Below are 20,068 nucleotides of genomic sequence, written 5' to 3'. Positions count from 1 at the left end.
ATTGTTCTGGAACAGAGCTCTGATCATTGGGCTAAATTGTGGCGACCCCAAGGAAGATTTATTCCGTCAGTATCTCCAAAGCATTGATTGTTTCTTTTCTCCAAGTACTTTTCAGTCTAATAAATTGATTGCAAAACCACAGCATCAAGCATTATGATTACAGCCTTCTTTCACAATAACTTATGATTAAAACCAGTGTGAATTTTAATAATGAGACGAGTCTGTTGGGTGTCGTACCCGTGGGTATACAGAGCACACAGTAGACACCTGCATATTTAGTATCAAAGAAAATAACTTTCTAATTATACAGACCTTCATTAACACCGAAATCTTTTTGCAACCAATCATACCTGAACAACATCCTCCTGAGAAGTTTCAAGACTCTGTAAAAGTAATAATAAAAAACTCTCAAAAGAATAATTCTTCATACCCTAGTAAAAAAGTAATACATTTATTTCATACTTAGATCAAATCTATTACCGGCATACAGTATCATAACATATTTCACTCAATTTTAAGCAAACTATATTTAGAGTACTACTTTCTCAATATTAAGCCTAAAGTGCGTTTTAATGTCACTATTAATGGGGGATCTTTAAATGCAAGATATGCATATGCTTGAAATAGCTCTACATTAGCACAAATCCAATATCCTTCATTGCATCTTTATTTGCAATTCAGCTCTACTAACGCACAATTAAAGTGCATTAAGTACAAAATTAGTTGTTCCAATTTAGCAGACTTGTAAGTAAACCAGTTTATACTGAAAGCACAACTGCATGGCATTTAAGAACATAAATATGCAAACATTTTTGTAGTATACTTAGCAGGATACATACGTATTTCAAACACATTATAACAGGGTGGAGTGACTTTTTGCTGTGATTTGGTTCTCAACTAAATCTTTCAGTGAACAGTTCCTGACAGAACCATTATTTTCTTGAGAAAAATATTCCATTAATTAGAAGAAACTTTGTCCAGAAAGAAGCTTTAGTGCAATAGGAAGGTCCTAGGAATGTAGAAGTTTTACAACCCACCCCATGTACTCTGACAGCGACATTTAGGGATAAGCTGTAGATTTCAAAACAACTTTAATTTGCAGCAGATAAATGTGGAAAATGTATATCAAAGTTAAAGATTAATAGTGCAAACAACAGTGAATTACAAAGTAAAACATGTGACAGCCGTCCCCATTCTCTCCTAATTGGGTTTTACCAACGGGATTAGGAAACCTGTACCACGAGGAGGAAAAACCCTACAAGGGCAATTATCAGTTTGAAAATTTATTTTCATATAAAAAGACACTCTATGAAAACAGTAGAGGACTACTTTGTACAATCTTATGTATAAAAAACTTAAACGGTGCAAGGAGGATTCTCTGTGATAGATAGCCATCTTCTTTAGCCAATGGGATTGTGTGTGCTGGCAGGGGGAGGATCCAAAAGTTTCAAACATGTCAAGCCATGAAGAAAACATCCTGCAGATCAGGAAGTCCGAGCAAACATAATCAATCTTCAATACTTCCACACGCCGCTGGTCATTTTCCAACATTTCGATCATCCTCCTCACAATGCACATATTCAAAATACATATCTCATAAATTTTATGTGACTGTAAGGCCATTCTCAAGATTTTTTTTTTCCTTTTTTAAAGAGCAATACATAAATCTGATCAAAACATAGTTAGTGTAGTGGGATTCTGGAGTGCAATTCTCCAGCTTCAATAAGTAGGACTCTGTAAACATCTATGAAAAACCCAACACTCATATACAGAGACGGGAACAGAGTGGAGCGACAAAATGTTGAAACGGTCGATGACTGCATCAGACAAAAGAGTAACAAAGACGAAACAGGCACTGTAAATGAAGCAGGGTTTGCTTAAAGATGCGTGGTTGCGAACTGTACAACTAAAATAGTCTGATCTTTTAACATTTCATCACTTCCTTTATCGAAAGTCCAAATGTTAAAATTTGTATTATAAGCATTTAGTACTGGTACTCAAATTCGATTGGTCGGTGTTATAAAGGTGCTATACCCTCCAGCAGGCCTCGTACTTCCAGTTTTTGTATCTTGACCTTCTTTAGAAATTTATTTCATTAGTGGAACACATTTAATCCAAAAGAAAACTCCTTGTTCATCAAACAGTTAAAAGCAATATCACAAACAGCAATCTTGACAATTGAATATTGCTTTTCCAAATACGAGATTCATATTCGGCCTTTCTTGACTGCAGATGAGACAGGAGACGAAAAACTAGTTTTAATTGCTAGTCTGGAGATATTTCATAGGGACGAGGCAGCCCATGTTCCCCATTAGTGCAGATTACTTGCAAAAGTTGAAATGGCATGCTCTAGTCTTGCCATCTGTGCCTATATGATATGCTGACTTCAGGGATCTTTGAGCAGATGAAATTTGCGCCAAGTAAGAAAATGTCAGGACAAATCGTTATTCCCCCAAGATAATTACCACACCTCTCTCTTCCTCGTTCGCCCTCTCGTTCTCGCTTTCCGCATCTCCGTGTGGAGTTACATCAGCCAACACAACTAATGAACGGGTTATAAAGAGAAGCGGGTTAGCAAAGATGACCTCTGCAGTCTGCTTAGCATTAAGCCAACTGTCAAACTCTGCAGTCGAAGTGCAGAAATGAATTCGAATCAATTCTGGATGACTGGTGTAGTCACCGGTTTTCGAATGAAAACAACGTTTTTGGAAGAGCAGAAGTACAGCACAATGTTAAGACGGATTGGAGAGGAAATGTGAAAACGTAGCACCACCTTTGCGTGTTAGTTCAAAACGGAAACGTTCTCAGCTGGAAGTGTGTCTCTTACTGGATAAGCCCGTTCTGGAAAACCAAAACTTCTTATGACTGGGATGTGGATCCTTTTGGTTGTTTTGTGAAAGATGGAGCAAAGATGCTTCCCTGGTGTGAATGAATGCAAATTTGACGATAAACCGCACATACTGTATAGCACATCTTCTCCCGTCTAGCATTTTGAAAAACTATGACCTACTATGACCTTGAAATGACCTACTTCCTCCCATAAATACCTGAAGTTTAGGTATAGAAAAAGCATTTAGAAAATAAAATAAAAAGATGGACAAGCATTCTAAACAAAACGATAGAAAAAAGCATGTCAGTACAGTACGTCTGATGCAGAGGGAAAAAAAAGCAGAGGATGGCACATATTAATGAATACTTTCAAAACTTCCCCTCCCTCTTCCCCGAAAAACAAAGCAAGAAAAAGGGAAACGGAACTTGAATCATCCAAGGAATGAGAAGACAGAAAGGAGGAAAAAAAACCCTAAGGGGTTATTAAACTGTGTGCGAATCATCAGTACTGATTTTTTTCGTTCCTCTATAAAAAGAAGGGTGCAGAAATATTATTTTTTAAATTCCCAAATCATCAAACAGGAGAAAGAGAATCCGTTCTGGAGTAAAATCAAGACATTTCAGAAACAGTTTGTTAAAATTTTTTTTTTTACCATATTCTCCAGGCCCCACTCTTTCATTTTAATGTCTCTGTGTGAAAATATAGAATAGAGCACTCTTCATCTCTGGTCTGTCCTCACACCTGTAAACAAGTACAGAATCCTTTAGAACACGTCTTGCTGAAGATCACTGACAGCGTGAGTACGTAAGAGGGTTTAGCTGTCTCTCAGTTTGTTGTGGGTGTGTGTTCTATTCACACTTCAGTCTGGAAGTCTCCTTCGGATGTGTCAGGTGTGTTGGCGGAGGATGTGTCCCAGGCTTTATTGCGTAACTCCAGTCTGTCCTTATGTTCGCTGGAGCCACACGTCTGCTCAGGGGTCATGGTCTTAAAGCTGTCCCAGGATCGCTGGTCGTCTGTGGTGGACTTGTCCTGAATATGCACATACACAGAAGAAAACTCCAATTAAAATTACTATTAAAACCAGAGCATAAACACTGATCACATCCTTTAACCTCAACTATTCTCTGACAAAGAGTGGCTCTACTGAAAAAACCGGGTTAAGGTAGTCAGCAAACTGGTTTTATATGGATTTTGACCACTTTTTTTTTTTGTTGGTCTAAAACCAGTTTGGCCAGGCTGGGAGAACAACTAAAGCCAGCCACTTGCATCTTAAGTAGACCAGCCAACCAGCTTAGGCTAGGATTAGATTTTTATTTTATATATTTTTCTCAGCAGGGATTGTAAGGCGAATTTCTAAAACTTTATTCAAATGACTCAACCATGTGCGTTTATTTTTAAAAATGTATTTATTTTTTTATTACAGTGGTGGCTAACCATAAGTTATCTAGACTGTTATTTAAAAGTTATGTTTTACTATTGTTCTAGTAAGTGTTTAAAATAAACGAATACTTATATTGCATTGTTAAATGAACAGTTACAGTAAAGACATTTATAATACTATAGAAGACTTCTATTTCAATAAATGATATTCCATTTAACTTTCTACGCATCAAAGTATACTGTAAAAAAGGAGCTAAACGGTTTTCAAATGACAATATTACTAAATATTTATTGAGCAGCCAATCATTTTAGGCACTGGAGACTGTTGAGAATAAATCTTTACCATCAAAAGGAATTTATCAAAATAGAAGTTATTTTAAATTGTGATAATTCGCAACATTACTGTTTCACTATTTTGATCAGCATTACAGATAAAAAGCAAACAAAAACAACAACGATATATTAAAATATACTATACACACGTATACACCTTTGGGGTTAGCCACCGTTATATCCATTTTTTTTCACAGTGCTCTAACAATGTCACTCTTATCTACAGTATTGTGGCAGAAAACATAACTACCACGGTCATTTTTAGACACGGTAAGAGCATCGGAAGACTGAAAAGCAACATTTTACCTCATCTGGAACGTAACTAATGGAAATGTGCTCGGGCATTTGTAATTCGCATTTAATGCGCCTGAATGCACGTTTCAACAGCAGCATAAAGACTAAATGGCCTTATAGTCTTGCTACATTACAACTTGTCTATACAACATATGGAGCGACCCGCATTAGTGGTGGTCTGTGCTGCGTTTTATACCCGGCTATTCCAGGTGTTCATTACTTCAGATGGCCAGAACACATACACTCCCCATCCCATTGAGGCTAATGGTGTATCCTACAGCTATACGGCCTCTTAATGCTAGGTAAATTGCATTATACAGTAGGGGCAGATTAATCTAATCGCACAGAGACTGGGGCAATATGAAGTTGGGATTGTAGGAATATCTAAAAAAAAATGACAGCCAGGACACTCGAAGGGGACTCTGTTGAGACTTCACAAATTTATCTTGCAGTTCCCCCTCCTCTCAAATCCATTCCGAGCTTCCCTGAAAATGAGATGTATGAACCTGCATATTTCGAAAGGTTTGAGGCGATCAATTACAGGGTTGCTGTCGGCTCCCCCTCAGCTCAAACGCCCGCTGATTGCATGTGTGACGGATCGGGGAGATTGGAAAACACCACGTAAATGACTCGTCTGGGGTATGACTGAGAATACGTTTTTTCTGCCTTCCTCTTGTTCGTGTTTGTAAAGGAGGAGGCTTAAACTTGAGCTGTGTGGATGGGTTTAACGGTTACCATGGAAATGGAAAATGTGAACACAAACACATATACACACTAAACTCACACATGCACGCTACGACAGTTTTCAAGTAGACAGCAAACTGTACATGTTTTTTTTTTTTTGCTCTCTAAACTAAAATAAATAACTAATTGTGAGTTTGTAGGCTCGTGTGAGCAAGTTTCCGGCCACGAGGGGGCGATAGCAGCCTGATTATAATTCACCCAATATAACAGGCTGACAGTTGGCAAAATGGATACAAAAAGCATAATCTGGCAGCCAATTTGCATGCTAAACGCTGAAGAAGGAACATTTTGTCGAGCAGAAGTGTTGTTAATGCCGAAGAGGAGCCCGACTTTATTCCTAAGAGAATGCTAACGCGATTGTGCTGCTCTTGCGTATTTCCTTTCCCCTCCATCTCTCTTCCTCCTGATCGCTTTGCTCCCAACAACCCTCCTTCACTTCCTCTAGCTTTCTCCATCTCTCCTTGTCAGGCCTTTTCTACTTACACTCGAAGAATTCTTTTCACCTCCGGCAGACGAAATGCTCCATCGCTTTTCCCTCTGTTGCAATAAAAATGAGGATGGGAGGAAAGAAAAATAAAGGAAGAGAGACACAGAGAGAGAGACAGACAGACAGAGCGAGAGAGAGAAAGAGAGAAAAGGAGGGGGATCACAGTCACTGAACATGTCTGGGGGGAAGCGATGTTTGTTTGAATTTTTGTTACCTTGATGGAGGAGTCTATGGATTCAATTTTGGAGGCAAGTGCACTCCTTTCCTCCATATTTCTTTTGCACAAAGACAGACAGAGACGACTTAAACGTCTACAACGCTATGCTCGAGAGAGGAGGCTGCTAACTTCAGCATATATGAACCACGTTAAGCACAGAGGAAGAAACTTAGCACTGCGCGCTAAAGAGAAGACAATTCTGTGAAAATGAGACATAAACCTGCTACCTACCATCTAAAGCAGTTAAAAAGATTTTATATATATATTTATTATATATATATATATATATATATATATATATATATATATAGTATATTATAGTATTATATATTGTATTTTTCTTGAACATGATTTTGGATACATTTTGGTATTTTTAACACAAAGCTAAGCTAACAGTTAAATATAATAGCTACTTTCAAGATTTAACTACCGTAGTCAACATTTGAAGGTGGTTAAAAAAAAATAATTCAGCAAAGTTGTTCTATAAGAACACATTATGGTTTTATGTTTTAGGACAACTTTGATGAAATGTTTTGATCCACTTCAAATGTCTTAATCTCATTCATGGATACATTGTAGCGTTTCACCATGTTGCTATGCCAACAGTTTTTATTTAGAAATCAATTACATTTTTCTTGACTGCATATTACATACATTGCTAAGCTAACATCTCATTTGAACTACGCTGAATTTGTGATAAATATCTTTCAGTACTGAATTAAATATATTGCTAATCTGTATTCTTGCATCTGTGCCCGTCATCTTAAAGATGCAATACACTAGCAACTTTTGCCAAGGTATTTAAATTACACTGCGCTTACAATTAAGAGATTGATTCCTTGCCTGTACCATGCTGATCCAAAATGAAAAATATTGGGAGACAGGACAGCTGCTTACCATCTGATATAGCTTTCACACCAGGAGTGCACCTACAAGCGTTAAAATGCTGTCTTGGTACATTTTTTGAAAAGAGCTATTTTATCTTTACTGTTTTTGTACCTAGTCCCTATAGAGGATTCTTACAGATTTTAACAGTCTCCCTCACCCTCCCTTCTCTTTTCCACTAATGGATACAGATAAATTAAAGTATTTTTCAAATCACTTTTTTTTTTTAGACCCAAGAAAGATTCACCAATTTATGTTTTCACAGAGTTAAACAACTGCATCACGTCTTCTACACAAAGACACTCTCGATCGGAGAACTGGTAATAGGCGTGTGAAGACGGCAAGGAAGGTACAGCAACACAGCAGTGAGCACAACCTACAGTCTGTGTCCAGCACACGAATGAGGACACACAGGTCAGAGAAGAAGTCAGCTGTTGCACAATGAAGCAAAGGAAAGATGTGAAAGGAGCAGTGTCTACAGCAGCAGGGCAGCAGGGGAGAGCAAGTTTAGTCGCTGTGGGAGTTCTGTACTGGTCTAGAAGTTTCTATGGAGACTATAGGGTGGAAGGAACAAAAAGAAACACTCTCTGTGACTCTATGGCTCAAACACACTGCTCTCCGGATGATTTTTTTTTTTTTCTGTTACCTTTGTCTTGTTTGTCGCCCTTGGGTCTGCTGACTGCCTGGCTACAGTCAAACTATGACAGAAAACATGTAGTTTCAAACCAAGGAAAGACGAAGACGGGCAGCAGTGCATTATGAAAAAAGCAACAATACACAAAATAAGCAATAAATGAAAACCCGTAACAAAAATATGCATAGTGGATAATGTACAGTGGATCGATGCGCAAAATGAGAAGCGGGACGGAACAACAAGGCCTTTGTCAGAGATGAGTGTCTAGGGCGAATTCACCAAACAATTTTAGTATTGCCATTTTTGGGTACGGCAATTCATTATGAGATATTCAAATGATAGAGAAGAGCATTTAAACCGTCTCATTTCAGCATTTTAAAGACAGTTCAGGCATCTGGATCGGGGCAATCGATTAAAGTACGCTAGATTGCAGCGGTCCACTGCACTGTGCAAAATTTGACAATGAAAACCTTTCAAAAGATACAATCATGCAAATTATGCCAAACACTATCTTTTTCAGCTATGTTTGAGTAAAATTTTAATCAGAACAATTTTACACACAATTTGCATAATCACTTTAGTGAACGTGCTGAAACAGGCAGCTTTTTTTTTTTTTTTTTTTTTGGTGAATTCTCCTTTTTACATTTATACACAAAAATATATTTAGTGAGCTTTGGGGTCTCCAACCCAGAACAAAAGACCAGAATTATGGGAACACTGTCCAGACTAGACGGTTGGTTTCAGTGGAACGTGTTTCCACACTCCTGGAGCATTAAATATAATCGGATAACCACAATAAATGTTGATATATACGGTCACCTTCGTTGCATACATGATCTCAGAGTTCCCTCCATTATAAAGTCATACATTATGTATAAAGGATAATGCGCTAAAAGCCTTATCCGGTCTCTCTGCTATGACAGACGTTGCTGAGTTATACTGCATTATGTCAGCTCCGCTAATAGTCTGTAATCTATTCTACTCAGTGCAATGTTAGAAAAAACACAAAAGGGCAAAATAGACACAAAACTGTCACGAAAATGAGTATTATCCCTTCTATGCCATGATCCAGATATGAGCTGCGCTACAATCCAGCAGGAAGAAAGTCCTACATGGCGAAATCTGCAGACATGACATATCTCACTAATTATGTCTTAATTGGCACAGACTGCAAATTAGCATTTTGTTGTGTGTATGCGCGTCTGTAAGAGTCCCATTCCAGCGTTAAGCCCCTTCATTAAGCTGTTTGATGGTGCATCTGCTTCAGGTTCGCTCAACACAATGCTCTGTAAAGAAAATATAATTTTGGGCCTAATTTTGTGTGGACAAAAGGCACGAGATTGCAAAATATTGGTTATTCAATTAATACCCGAGAGGGATGAAGCTCCAGTAAATGTGGAAACTATTATGAGAGAAAACCGACAAGGGTGAAAGCATACTCTTCCTCATTGTAGCAAACCGTTTCAAACACCTGAACTTGACGGTTGGGCTCAGATACCAGTAATTACACTAAACTGCAGTTTCAACAAGGCATCGCCAAACACGCTAAGAATAGGTAAACACTCACAGATGCACACTAATGCATACTTAGAATCAAACACACTGTGTGAGCACTGATAAATGTTCAGAGTGTAACCTTTAAAGCATGACAATTACAATTTTAGATTCATGAGACCACTCTATGAATGATACTATATATTATCAGCGCTATAGGGTTTTGAAAGTTTTAATGAGCCATTTATACTAGAAAGCCGTTTGAGTAGTACTAGTTGATAGGGGTCGCAGAATGTAATCACGCTTTGGATTAAACTTTCTAATTGCAAATGAAGGCCTTTAACACCTAGATGTAATTTAAGTAGGATACATATTTTAGCTGCAATCATATTTTTTTAAATAAAAAAAAGAAAAACAGCAATGCTGTCTAGATTACAGATGAGTAAGATAATTTATTTTAACAGCATATATACTGTTATATAACAGTATATATATATATATATATATATATATATATATATATATATATATACACACACACACACACACACACACACACACACATAATAAATCAAATGTGGTGGAAAATTTGACATTAAATTAAAATTAATTTACAATTAAGCTGTCATTTATACGGCAATTTATATTTTTATATTTACCTTTAAGAAAAGTTCATGATTTTGTAATCAAATTCCTAAGATCACCATTCATAAGAAAAAAAAATAAAATCACAGAAATATACTACATGATTTAAAGAATCAGTCATACATTATGTGGAATAAGTGCATTCATTTAACACTTTAGGTTAGGGAATTGTTCAAATCTTACATTATTTCTAACTCTGTGCATGTATTTATGATGTTTACTCTTTCGTAAAACAGTCAGTGGGTGTAAGAGCAGAAGTTTTCAGCTAATACATATTTCAAGAGCCAGACTGTTGCCTTCCTCTGCTCTCAAGTTCCCTGCTGTGTTCATTTGTAGGATCCCCATTAGCATGAATAGATTGAACACAGGGTACCAGTCCTTCATCCATTTGGGACCATATGGGGTGCCTCCGCTACAGCTATCAGCCCAGCCAGCATCTTCACTTAGAGGTTAACTGCCTTTCAAACTGCATCAAGCTCCATTCGCACTAACACAAGCAATTTAACGGACTGCAAGTGACTAAGGCGCCTCCACTGTCCCCATAGGAAAAAAAAAAAAAAGATGAAGCGTACCCGTGCTACAAACGAGAGATTGAAGTCAGCGTATGTAGGAGGGAAATAGAGAGAGAAAGACGATTAGAAGAAATGGACAGTGTCTGGAAGGGGCCATTTGGATGTGTTAGAGACCCCACTAAGCTCACTTTTCTCACCAGCTGTTAAAATGATCCAATGGGATAAAAGGAAAGTCTAGAATAAGACAGGAGGGGAAAATGGCTTAGACTTTTCCCGAATGTGCACTCATCTCTTTAACGGCCCACACACACACCAACCACCAAACTTCTAATATCATCAGTATCACCTTGTTGCTGGAGGAGTTTGCGCTTACTTACCGTACACCAATCAAGTTATTCTCACTTTAACGCAGATTTGTGGCCAAATGTACTTGTGTTTATGATCTTTTAAAGCACATTTTGATCAATTTAATTAGAAGTTTTTGTGGTTTATAAGGGTTTATATGTACGGTTTGGTTTTAAATAAAAACTTAAAGGGTTTAAAAAAAGCACCAGCACAAGTACTATGTCAACGCAAGGAGGTGTGATTTACAATAGTACATCACAACATTGCAGGGAATATTCCACGCCGAGTTAACACAATCTAATGTGAAAAAACACCCAACATTTAGTCATCAACACCTCTTAGACTCTACAAAGTGAGGGGTTTACACTGCACCAATGAGAGCCTTCATAAATCAGGGCCCTACCACAAGGGGCTGGGAATACTGGGTCTGGTTGACATGCTTACGTTGACTCTCTTTGTAAACGAAGCTCATTCTCCGTGTTAAAGGCTCAGATTGGCGTGGTGGAGGTGGAGGAGGAACCTGTGAAGTCGGCCGGACTGTTAGAGGGGTTTAAAGACCACTGGTACGGCACTTTTGTTTGCTGTTATTAGGTTTTTTTTTTTGAGGTAGATGTTGCTTCTTGAGGTAGACTGGTTTTAGGGAACGTTATGCAGTGTTAAAAGGTTACGTAGCCAGCAGAATCCTGTAAAGTGCACTTATGGTTTTTTTTTTTAGATTGCATTTATTATCATGCATTTTAAAACCGCTTCTTTATAAATAAATTATGACAAAAAAGTGGAAAATCACTCTCGTATTGGACCTGACCTAAATAACAAATCCAAACAATTGATTGTCTTAGGCACTGAGTTATTATAATAATTACAAATGTGAAAATTACATTTCTTTTCAACTCTCCTGCAAACCATTATCACTGTAATTACAGCATTGTCAATATAATCAAACCTGTGGAATGAAATCAAAAGAATTTTATGCTGCAGTTGCGAAAGACGATTGCTAAAAGCATCATGACTCATCAATGCTGGCAGAAGAACTCTGTAGTGTCAAAACATTAGAAAAGCATTTAGAAAACAATTTGATTCTCTGTAATGTGAGTACATGAACCTCTAATCTAATGCTTGTCTGAAGCTTTCCAGTAGTGGTGTGTCCAGACTGTTTTTGACCGGGGTGGTCCCATGTAGGGTCCAGAATCATTATTAAGAACACTACATATATCTTCAATGATTACTTAAGAGATGGCTAGAATTATGGTGTGACCAATCGCTTCAGTGGCCAGGGCCACTCCAGGACACGTCTCTGGTGAAAAGAAATGCAGCACAAGGATCTAATGGGCTGAAATAGGCTGTAACAGAGGCTGCAGACAACATGATCCAAATGAAATGTGAGTGAGCATGTGGCAAATGCCACCAAAGTACACACTTGTCGCAAATTGCGGGCAGGTAATTTTCCACAGGGCATTTGTTTTTAAATCTTAATGACAAAAGCCTCTGGACACTGGTGCATGGATGAGTGCAATGCTCCTTCCGCTAATAGAACATTAAAGATTCAGCAGTCTAGCTAATGCAAAGATGAACAGTCAGCTCTTTCCAGGGGAAGCAGATAGGAGACAGTGCTGCAGCGGGCAGGTGTACTTTAAGAAGCTTAATGGCAGGAGACTAAATATGATCCAACTATTAATACTGTATTAATTAGCTTACAAAACACAAGGCTTGGAGAAATGGAAAGTAGTGCATGTGCTGATAAAGATGAGATTTTTTCAAACACCAGGTGCATTTCAAACTATTTTTTTTCTAATTTAAATCCAAGTATCACAATACAAACTGTTCACTCGCATTTTTTTTTTTACTTTTAAAGGAATAGTCCACCCAAAAATAAAACATCTGTTATCATTTATTCACCTTCGCGTCATTCCAAACATGTATGCTTTTATTTCTTCTGTGAAACATAACATTTTTCTTAATTTTTTTTTTTTTTTACAAAATTTACTCATACATTAAAGTCCACGAGAGTGAATAAATGATAATAGAATTTCCTTTTTCATTGATCTGATAACATATCCATTTGAATCATATTAAATATCAAAACGTTTCTGAATTTTAATACCTGTAATCTTAAATCAGGTTAAAAAGAATTAAAGACACTGATACGCCATTAAACCAAGACGTTTCCAACAGTACCAAGTAAACACAAGTAAACAATTTAGAGCTCCGGTTATTGTTGTTTTAAAACTGCTGTAATACATTAGCGAGTTTGTGACGCAATTAGGTAGGATTTTTAGAAAACACACGGCGATATTAATAAACTGAACGCTTTGACTGTGTCAGGGATGGGTATCAAATGTGGGGTCGCAGGTTAAAGGGGTCTTACCTTGAAGGAGGACATGGCAGGGTCCCTGTTATACCTGTCTATGGTGTGGAACTTGGTGGAGTGGTTGAGTTCATGGTAGAGCTCTGAGTGTCTTTTGCGAGTGTGCATCACTTTCTGTAAGGAAGGGGAAAAACAAACAAACAAAAAACAAAAAGAAACAAAAGCAAAAATAAGAAAGGGCAGGCCAGGGAGGAGCTGGGTTAACGGCTACCGTTGTTAAACTGCAAAACTGCACACACATCCTCTTGAAGGGTGGTGTTTTGATCGAGTATTAAAACGGATCGGTTCTGATGGGTATTAAATAATGTTAAAGCTCTCTGGTCAGTATCATCTCTTACTGACGGACACTTCCACCAATTCCCAGACTTATTTGGAGGTGGTTGGAAGCTGGGTGGGCTGTGTTGTAGTCACAGCTGGTGTTCACGCAGAACTGCATGTGCAAGCATCCACGTACTAGGGTGTATTTCTTAAAAAAAATAAATAAAAAAGTTGGGGTTTATTTAGCTTTCTTTAAGTGCTTACTGTACTTCAAAGTTCTCATTTATTTTAGCGCTACCAAAGTTAAATATATTATCTTTTATTGCACATTCACCCATTTGAAACTTTATTACGCTATTGTGTGTTAATTCCACTTGTCGAAATACACGTGCCAGAACACATAAACACACAATTCAGCCTGACCGGAAAACAAGTGCCAGGCTGGGAGACTGGGAATACCTATTTTAGTTGAATATTATTTTGAATATTATAAGAATTTAATGAATTAAAAGTAAATACACTACATTGTTATGTATTGTCATGGATATTTCATGACAATTAACTTTGTCATGGATATGAATCCTTTTGAAAATGAATCCTTGTGAGAGCACAAATGATTATAAATCATTTAAAATAATTTTAGTCTACTGTCAACCTCGGTTTGTTTATCAGGAAAGGAGGGAGATCATCTCATGCAGCACTGACTAGGATGGAAAAGGTTATGAAGCTCTAAAAGCATCTGAATGCGTTAGTAACAAGACATACCTCCGTTTGAGAAGATGCCTCCATACTGGAGAGCAAATATCCAGTCATAACTTAACTTAAGCTTTCAAACTTAATTGAAGAACAGCTGGTTTAAATGCACACAAGTGTGTTCTGGAGAAAATGGATTGGGTTGTTTTAGACTGGAGATTTGCTGGATCCTGCCAGTTGATCATTCCATGGAGGTGCCCTCCAGGCTGCCTCACTCACACACGTGCAGGCTCTACTCGTCTCATTATGCCGTCTATCTCTTTCACACACAATAATGCCACTCACTCAACACTTACAGAGCTCTACACTGGTTCAGTGTTTCTGCAGCCTTGATTCTTTTGTATTCAGAAACGTATCCTACTTGTATAAGGTGTCATTACTCAGCACACTCAGTGATGACATAGCAAAGATGTCCTATTAAAAAAGGGTGACCAGATTTCTCAAATGCTACACGCAGAACATTGTCTGAATTAAATGATCCAGGGGCGCCGCTATGGTTTCTGGCCCCCTCTGGACAGCATGTCCACTTGGGCCCCCCTCGTAAAAAAAAAATTCCCCCTTGGGAGAAATCGCGCACGCTTTCCGTACAAATCTCATTCCAGTAGTTTCCCTGTGGTAGAAATTGCAACCATGTTCACCTCTGTAGAAATTGCATTTTCCCCTCGGGGGCCCCCCTCCATAGCCAGGCCCTCAGAATCGTTCTACAATTTTGGGGTTAGAATGGTTTGTGACTGTCCCACTGACAAGTAAAATACCCTGTCATGGTCTAGAAAAGTATGAAAGACATCTTCTGAATACTCCGTCTGCCATCAGCGGTTCGACCATAACATTATGAAGCGATCAGCGTACGCTCTTCTGTGTCAGTCGTTATTTGCGTTTGATTTGAACGCTAAAAGCATATTTGCATGTCACGACTGACACAGAAAAGGGTACATCCAGTGGATGCTCTTCAAAATGGAGCTACAGTGACGATACAGTGCAGAATTGTTGAATAAACTCATCATTTTTGTTTTTTTTCCATACAAGTAATAACATTGAGGTTGAATCACTGATAGTAGATTGAGGTTTTATACAAAATTTCTTAAATTGTGCTCCAAAGACAAAGCTTGTACAGGTTTGAAACGACATGGTTAATAATGACCTTTTTTAATCTTGGGGTGGAGTCTCTCTCTCTCTCTCTCTCTATTCTATATATATATCAAAGTGCAATATGTGGTCACCCTATTTTGAAACAATGCAAAAAAATCTAAGAAATCCTAAGAAATCAAGGCATGTGAAACACTAAGCAGTTCTGCCATGGATAGGACTGTTGCTAATACTAAATGCATGATGGGGGAAACAAGCACCAGAGCAGCAACTATCATTGGCTCCTTTATGAGTCCATTGAAAATCTCTAGATAATGTTGGACAGAAGCACAAACACCAGTCTGAGGACAGATGGGGACGGGTTCTTACCTCAAAGTCCAGCTCAGAGTACCGTACTCTTTTCCTCTGGGGGAAGGGGGAGGGGGAGAGAAGACACCATCAATCACAACTGCACATCTTTTAGCACCTGAGTAAACTGGCGCCCATGACGCAATTGCCTCATGCAGGTGCAGTGAGCATATTATATCCCTCAGCTGACTGAACTGCTTTTCCAGTGGGTGTTTTATCTTTGGATTGAAACCAAACTTCACTGTGAACACAGGAAAGGTGTATTTGCCTTCAACAACAAGTGGGTGTAAGGCAGACGTCTTACAGCATGAGAGAAGTGTCCATGTTCTCAAATCACACCTGAAACAGGTTGCATCTAATACAGTATATTTAGTGATATAATTGTAGGGTTGTATAATTGTAATTTAAATGGCATCTTTACTGAAAATGTCTGACAGGCTGGATTAGGCCACTGGTCGGATAGGCCTAGGATTTTTATCCACAAAACAGCATAAGTGATGATGATATGAGCTTTTGATTAAAAATAAATAAAAACTCCTGCATATAATGTAAACAGCAGAAACTGTGGTATTTTTAGAAAATGGCATTATATGTAATAAATGTCTCAGGGTGTAAACATCTCTAATCTTATGTAAACAAAAAAAAACACTTGCTCAGTAGGAACTTGCTTAGTTCTAACAAAATTTGTTTGCACTTCTGCACTTTGTATAGTGTACAGGGTCTCAAATAAACTTAATGCTCCTCTTGGTGAGTCAGTTGAGCAGATCAATTAGCAATAAATGTTTGGTATAGGCCCCATGAATCTTTATTTTCATTACTTTTTTAATAAAGGACTTAAAAGGATAAACTTAAATTTTCAACCAGCTTTGTATTGTTACAGTGTTCACAGCATGTCAGTGAACAATCTGTACTCTTTCCCCATGTTACCTGCACCTAGCTTCCATTAAAGGTAACAAAACAAACCTGATTGAAAATCCTTTATAAACGTATAGATGTGGGAAATGGGATTACTTAGCTATCTTTTCCAAGCACATTAATGACCTAACATTGCAGGTCATTGTGTCATAGCAACATATACAGGGTGAGCCAATCTGTATCTCTCAGTGACATGACAACTGTCACAAAAAATGTGAAGATCTATTGTGGTGAGGATTTTTTCCCCTCACATTTCAATTGTATTGGCTAATCCAAATAATAGGACACAAACATATGAACTATCCTGTAAATCAATTTGAAGTGAAAATTATTTCCATTTTCTGTTGTAATGGAAGCTTAACATTTAATGTAAGAGACAGTCCACAATATAAGGAGTTTAAGTTCTTTGGAAAACACTCACAAATACAGTTAACCAATAGTGTCTGTACACATTGTGGCAATTTGTCACAAGCTCAGACTCACAGAACACAAACCAGTCAAGATCCGGGCCTATGCTACTATGCTACTCACAAAGGGAGGATGAGTCACAATGTATACTTTTTTTTTGATGTAAGAAGTTAGTTGTTGACAAAGTTACTTCAGGTGTCACTGGGTGAGTGAGGTGAAAGGAAGCCAAAGCACTACAGACCCCACCAGTGTTCAAGCCCAATAAAATATCAGTACTTAGGTACCTTCCCCTGAGTGGTCCAACCTTAAGACACCAAACTTGAGTTGGTGAGTTCTTTAGAAGAAAAGCAAAAATGCAGCCTTTCCAGCTTGATGACTGATATGAAAGTAATGTAACTTGAGCTGCATTTACAGGCACTTATGAGTCAGTGTGTAAGACACAGAGAGATGGATAATGAACGAGAAACATTTACTGTATTTGATAGGTGGTCAGCTGTCAAAGCATTAATTAGATTTTTAAAGTCAACATGAAATTAATATTTTGCTTCCATAATATGATTCATTTGAGACTGAACGAGGTATTCAAGGATGAAAAAACAAAACCAAGCAAATAATTTTCTTCAATTAAGGGAAATCCAAAGATTACCAGTTAGCATTTAATTCCAAAATAACTAGGCCATAAATAAATAGGATTAAGGTATGGAAGATTTTATCCTGCCTTACTTATAACCCTTTTTCTGGATTATTAGTAGTAGTATATTTTAGACTTTTATTGTGATTTATTTGATAAAATTATTGCTAGAAAACATTAAAACACAAATACTAGTTTGACCTCCTAAGACCATGCTTAAGCACCTCCATTCATTGATATTTTGCCGTATAATACCCTATTTTGGCTGGTAAGAGCTAAAAAAAAAAAAAAAAAAAAAAAACACATTTTACGTTGACTTTAAGTTTGACAACTGACTTTAGTTAGAAATTCATGCCCCAGCCCCAAGAACTATGTGTAGGAGACAGAGAGGGAAGGTTTTGTGTCCGTTAATGAAGGAGTGTAGGCTCTCTCAGGCACTTCCTCTGGCTGTTTCTCTCTCACCATCTGCTGTTTCTCCTTGTGGGGCTGTAGTGTAATTATAGAGAGAAGAGAAACTGCACACACACATATAAACACACCGATGCAGTCACTAAGTTGTGTAACATCATGTTGACAGGGGACTGTGGGTATAGAAGGCACACCTGAATGCATTCCTGTGACAGACTGATGAGAGAGTTGCTAGATGATCAGTATGTATGGTGTCTCAGGGACTACAGATGATGTAGCATCATCCAGCCCCGAAATGAAAGGAGACATTACTAATAAGATAATTTAGCCTCGTTATTTCACTCTTGTAACAACACCTTTAAAGTATTCTCCCTTATTTCAAATTGACTTTTGTTCCTCTGCTGAACAGAAAAGATGTTACTTTGGGGTCTAGTGTTGTTGTGAACCCCCCCTCCGACTTTCAAAAAACCCTTTAAAATATCCTCTTTTGTGTTTCACAGAGTAAAGTCATACATGTTGAGAATGACATGGGAAATATGACAATTTTCATTTTCAGAGAACTAGTGGGAAATTGTCTGGTGATTGTGTGTTTGGGTTGGTATGTTTTTACGCAATTGCTGCATTCATGCTGGGTTTTGTCTTGGTGATGTTTTTGTGCAGATCTAACTGACATTTTCCTGCCATAATGATTCTGTGTGCTATGTGGTCCTCAGTTCCCTTTTTCCTAGCAAGAATACTGGGAGATTACAACACTATTGTGCTCCTAGGTTGTTCGCCAAAACTGCAAACTGCAGGTGTCTTCCAAAATACCCCGGGACATTCAGCAGTGATGCTTTTAGATTGTGAAAGAATGAATCCCTTCTTTAACCCTTACTTACTTCCAAAGATCCAGCCGAGAGGCTGGTGTTGGTACTGCCCAGGTTGCGGGGAAGGGTTCTGGTGCGCTCCACTGTTCCAGAAGTGAGGATCTGCCGGACAGATGGTCGATTCTGCTTGACCTGCAGGGTATGGGTGTTGGTATGGGAATGCGTGTGCCCGGTGTGGGCCGGCAACTGTTTGAGCGTGCCGTAGGAGCGGTTTAAGTTCATGCTGATGTGGTCCACAGCTGCAAAGTCTGCAGGGTACGCCTCACTCTCTGCTGGATGCAGAGTCATGGGTGAAGGGGGTGGAGGAAAGGGAGGATCGTCTACTGTAATGTTTAAGGGTTTCCCCTCATCCTGCGTTGGAGGTGGGGGCTTGAGACTGACTGTCCGACGTGGCAACACCATGTAGTCCCCTTCCCCACCTCCACCACCAGCTGATTCCTGGGTAGAAGAAGGGTTTGGTCGGGCCCATCCCAGCCCGCTCTCAGTGCACAGGTAGATGGGTCCAGTTCGTTGATGCTGACCTTGTTGCTCCACATTAACCTCCTTCTTTAGCGGCTGCTCGCTTAGCTCATTCAGCGGACCCAAAGGAGGTACCTGCACCAGGAGATTAGGGGGTGGAATGTTCCCAGGCAGGCTGCTGAAATTAACACCTTCCTGGTGTGCTGCCAACTTGGGGTCGTCCTCATCATCCAGGGAAATGCGGGATAGCGTGCCAGTTATGGTAGCAGGATTACAGGTGTTTACCTCCTTAAAGATGACTGAGGTAGAAAGGAGAAAGGAAGAGAGAAAGAGAACAGATAGACAGAAGTGGGGAGGAAGAAAGATACAGAAACAGGTCGAGTGCACAAGATCACACAGATGGACAGAGCGGCAAAGAACTGAGAGAGAAACTGATCATAAAGTTGGATGCTGAAACAATACATGACAGAAAAGGAAAGGGGTGGGATCGGAAATGGTTACACAGCAGTTCCCAAAGGTACACAGCCCAGATGTTTTGGAGAGAGGTTGAAGCAGTGACAGATTAAACAAGATTGATTTGAGTGGGTGCAGAGAGAATGTGATCGGTGGAGGGAATGATGGGAAAAGGGACAAAAGAAAATGAGCTCATTCACAGTGCATGGAAATGGAGTGTGTCAGTGCAGAGGTCAAAAGAACAGATAAAGGTAAGGCAGTAAGGGCAGGAAAGGACAAACATTTTCAGGCAGGTGAATTATTATCCAGAATTCTCTG

General features: G+C 38.7%; 1 protein-coding gene across 16 annotated transcripts in view; it reads right to left on the bottom strand.

Moving 5' to 3' along the window:
• Window positions 1-1,267: 1,267 nt before the first annotated feature.
• Window positions 1,268-20,068, bottom strand: part of adgrb2 (adhesion G protein-coupled receptor B2) — a 232,946-nt gene continuing 214,145 nt past the window's right edge. For 7 of the 16 annotated variants that reach the window (XM_043217675.1, XM_043217678.1, XM_043217682.1 and 4 more), the window contains 5 exons: window positions 18,851-19,596; window positions 15,632-15,667; window positions 13,166-13,279; window positions 6,065-6,118; window positions 1,268-3,859 (listed from right to left, as the gene is read on the bottom strand). In XM_043217675.1, coding sequence (XP_043073610.1) covers window positions 3,683-3,859; window positions 6,065-6,118; window positions 13,166-13,279; window positions 15,632-15,667; window positions 18,851-19,596 — 1,127 coding nt within the window. In that variant the 3' untranslated portion in view covers window positions 1,268-3,682. The other 9 variants (XM_043217685.1, XM_043217684.1, XM_043217683.1 and 6 more) reach the window with 9 other exon arrangements.

Source organism: Puntigrus tetrazona, chromosome 19, assembly GCF_018831695.1.
Source record: "Puntigrus tetrazona isolate hp1 chromosome 19, ASM1883169v1, whole genome shotgun sequence".
NCBI lineage: Eukaryota > Metazoa > Chordata > Actinopteri > Cypriniformes > Cyprinidae > Puntigrus > Puntigrus tetrazona.
This window is presented reverse-complemented; position numbering and strand designations above follow the sequence as displayed.